Source organism: Dipodomys ordii, unplaced genomic scaffold, assembly GCF_000151885.1.
Source record: "Dipodomys ordii isolate 6190 unplaced genomic scaffold, Dord_2.0 Scaffold6, whole genome shotgun sequence".
Classification (NCBI taxonomy): domain Eukaryota; kingdom Metazoa; phylum Chordata; class Mammalia; order Rodentia; family Heteromyidae; genus Dipodomys; species Dipodomys ordii.
The window spans coordinates 10,626,960-10,630,020 of record NW_012267222.1 but is presented as its reverse complement, the minus strand read 5'-3'; the positions used below and the strand labels follow the sequence as shown (position 1 = coordinate 10,630,020).

The 3,061-nt window shown below is 46.3% G+C and overlaps 1 protein-coding gene across 1 annotated transcript in view; it reads right to left on the bottom strand.

Annotated features, from left to right (window-relative positions):
• The window catches only part of Dnajc8 (DnaJ (Hsp40) homolog, subfamily C, member 8), a 26,560-nt gene that overhangs the window by 13,299 nt on the left and 10,200 nt on the right, over positions 1-3,061 (bottom strand). The window contains exon 2 of the mRNA XM_013032197.1: positions 2,411-2,482. Coding sequence (XP_012887651.1) covers positions 2,411-2,482 — 72 coding nt within the window. The remainder of the gene's footprint in view (positions 1-2,410; positions 2,483-3,061) is intronic.

Sequence of the window (3,061 nt, the reverse complement as noted above, 5' to 3'; positions counted from 1 at the left end):
CGGTTGTGGGGCTTGAACTCTGGGCCTGGGCGCTGTCCCTCAGCTCTTCAGCTCAAGGCGAGCGCTCTGCCACTTGAGCTACAGCACCACTTCCGGTTTTCTGGTGGTTTATTGGAGATAGGAGTCTCACAGTCTCTCCTGCCCGGGCTGGCTTTGAACCTCAATCCTCAAATCTCAGCCTCCTGAGTAGCTAGGATTACAGGCGTGAGCCAACAGTGCCTGGAGGCCCTGAGACTCTTATCTCCAATAAACCAACAGAAAACCAGAAGTGGTGCTGTGGCTCACACAGTAGAGTGCCCCCTTGAACTGAAGAGTGCAGAGACTGTGCCCAAGCCCAGAGTTCAAGCCCCACAACTGACCAAAAAAAAAAAAAATCTGTCTAATAAAATAAGGAAAAGCCAGGGGAATGGTGGCTCACGACCCTAATCCTAGCTACTCAGGAGACTGAGACTTGAGGATTATGATTTGAAATCAGTCTAGGCAAGAAATCCATGAGGCTCTTTTTTTTTTTTTTTGGTCAGTCAGGGGGCTTGAACTTTGGGCCTGGGCGCTGTCCCTCAGCACTTCAGCTTAAGGCTAGCGCTCTACCACTTGAGGCCATGGTGCCACTTCTGGTTTTCTGAGTGGTTTACTGGAGATAAGAGTCTCACAGACTTTCCTGCCCCAGCTGGCTTTGAATTTTGATCCTCAGATCTCATCCTCCTGAGCAGCTAGGATTACGGGAGTGAGCTGCTGGCACCAGGCTCCATGAGACTCTTATAACCAACTAACCACCAGAAAAACTGGAAGTACATTTCTGCTCAAAGTGGTAGAGTGCTAGCCTTGAGTAGAAACGCCCTGGCACAGCATGTAGGCCCTGAGTTTAAGCACAACGACCGACCAAAAAAAAAAAGAAAAGGAAGAATAATAATAGAAGGAGAATGGGAGAGAAAAGAAAGAAAAATGTCAGTGACTCATGCCTGGAATCATGGCTACTCAGAAGGCTGAGATCTGGAAGTTCATAATTTCAAGGTAGTTTGGGCAGAAAGTCCCCAAGATTATCTCCAATTAACCAGCAAAAAGCCAGGCTGGGGGCTGAGAAGTGGTAAGAGTGCTTGCCACACATGCATGAGGCCCTGGGTTCAACTCTTCAGCACCACATAAACAAAAAATGCCAGAAGTGGCACTGGCGCACGTGGTAGAATGCTAGCCTTGGCACAAAGAGGCTCAGGGGCAGTGACTAGTCCATGAGTTCAAGCCCCAGGACTGGCAAAGAAAAAAAAAAAAAAGAAAGCCGGTCCCAGGTGTCTCAAGCCTGTAATCCTAGCTACTCAGGAAGCTGAGACCTGAGGATTAAGGTTCAAAGCCAGCCCGGGGAGGAAAGACCATGAGACTCCTATCTCCAATAAACCACCAGAAAACCGGGAATGGTGCTGTAGCTCAGTGGTAGAACGCTTGCCTTGACCCGAAGAGCTGAGGGACAGTGCCCAGGCCCAGAGTTCAAGCCCCACAACCAACCAAAAAAAAAAGAAAAAAACAGGGACCAGTACCTCACACTATAATCTCAGCTACTCAGAAGGCTGAGATCTAAGGATCATGGTTCAAAGCCAGCACATGCAAAAAAAGAATCTGTGAAATTCTTTTTGTTGTTGTTGTTGGTCATGGGCCTGGGAGCTGCTCAAGGCTAGCATTCTACCACTTCAGCCACAGTGCCATTTCCAGTTTTCTGGTGGTTTATTGGAGATAAGAATTTCATGGGTTGGGCTGTAGCTCAGTGGCAAAGCACTTGCCTAGCAAGTACAACGTCCTGGGTTCGATCCCCAGTACCAAAAAAGACAAAAAGAAAAAGAATTTCACCAGCTTTCTTGTGGGGCTGGCTTTAAACTGCAATCCTCAGATCTCAGCCTCCTGAGTAGCTAGTATTATAGGGGTAAGCCACCGGCACCCAGCTTTTAAATTCTTATATCAAATTAACCACCAAAAAGCCAGAAGTAGAGCTATGACTCAAGTGGTATAGCGCCAACACTGAGTACAAAAAGCTCAGGTACAGAACCTAGGCCCTGAGTTCAAGCCCAGGCCCAGCACACACACAAAAAATACACACACACACACACACACACACACACACGCACGCACGCACGCGTGTGAGGAGGCTGGGCAGAAAGAAAGATTTTTTTGTGTGTGCGTTTTTTTTTGGGGGGTGCTTTAATCAAAAGACTAGAGAGATTCTATTGACTATAAAAGCCACTCTCTTCACAAGTTATGTAATTAAGTTACTTGACATCTTATGTCAGTATTAGGTTTTAATTACTTAGCCTTACGTTGAGATATGAAGTTAGACTGTAGCCCCAAAGTACCAAGTCCTAAATAAATCATATGCTTCACAAATTATCAAGAGGTTCAACTCTATTACAAGAAAACAATACTGCACCTGCCGAAACCTCTTTTTTATTTCTTCATCTGTTACTTCAGGATCAATCTGAAGAACCTGAAAAAAAATCAAGATGAAAACTGTAAGAAATATCCTACCTACTCAGGAGCTGAGATCTGAGAATCACATTTCAAAGGCTGAGATCTGATCTGAGAATCACATTTCTTTTTTTTTTTTTTGGATCCGGTCATGGGCGCTTTACCATTTGAGCCACAGCGCCACTTCCGGCTTTGTCTGCTTATGTGGTGCTGAGGAATCGAACGCAGGGCCTCATGCATGCGAGGCAATCACTCTACCACTGAGCCAACTTCCCAGCCCCTGAGAATCACATTTCAAAGACAGTCTGAGGGCTGGGAAGATAGCTCAGTGGTAGAGTGCTTGCCTTGCATGCATGAAGCCCTGGATTCAATTCCTCAGTACCACATACACAGAAAAAGCTAGAAGTAGTGCTGTGGCTCAAGTGGTAGAGTGCTAGCCTTGAGCAACAGAAGCCAGGGACAGTGCCCAGGCCCAGAGTTCAAGCACCAGGACAGACAAAAAAAAAAAAAAGACAGTCTGAACAGCAAAGTCTGTGAAACTCATATCTCCAATTATCTACCAGAAAACCGGAAATGGCACAATGGCTCAAAGTGGTAGAGTGCTAGCCTTGAG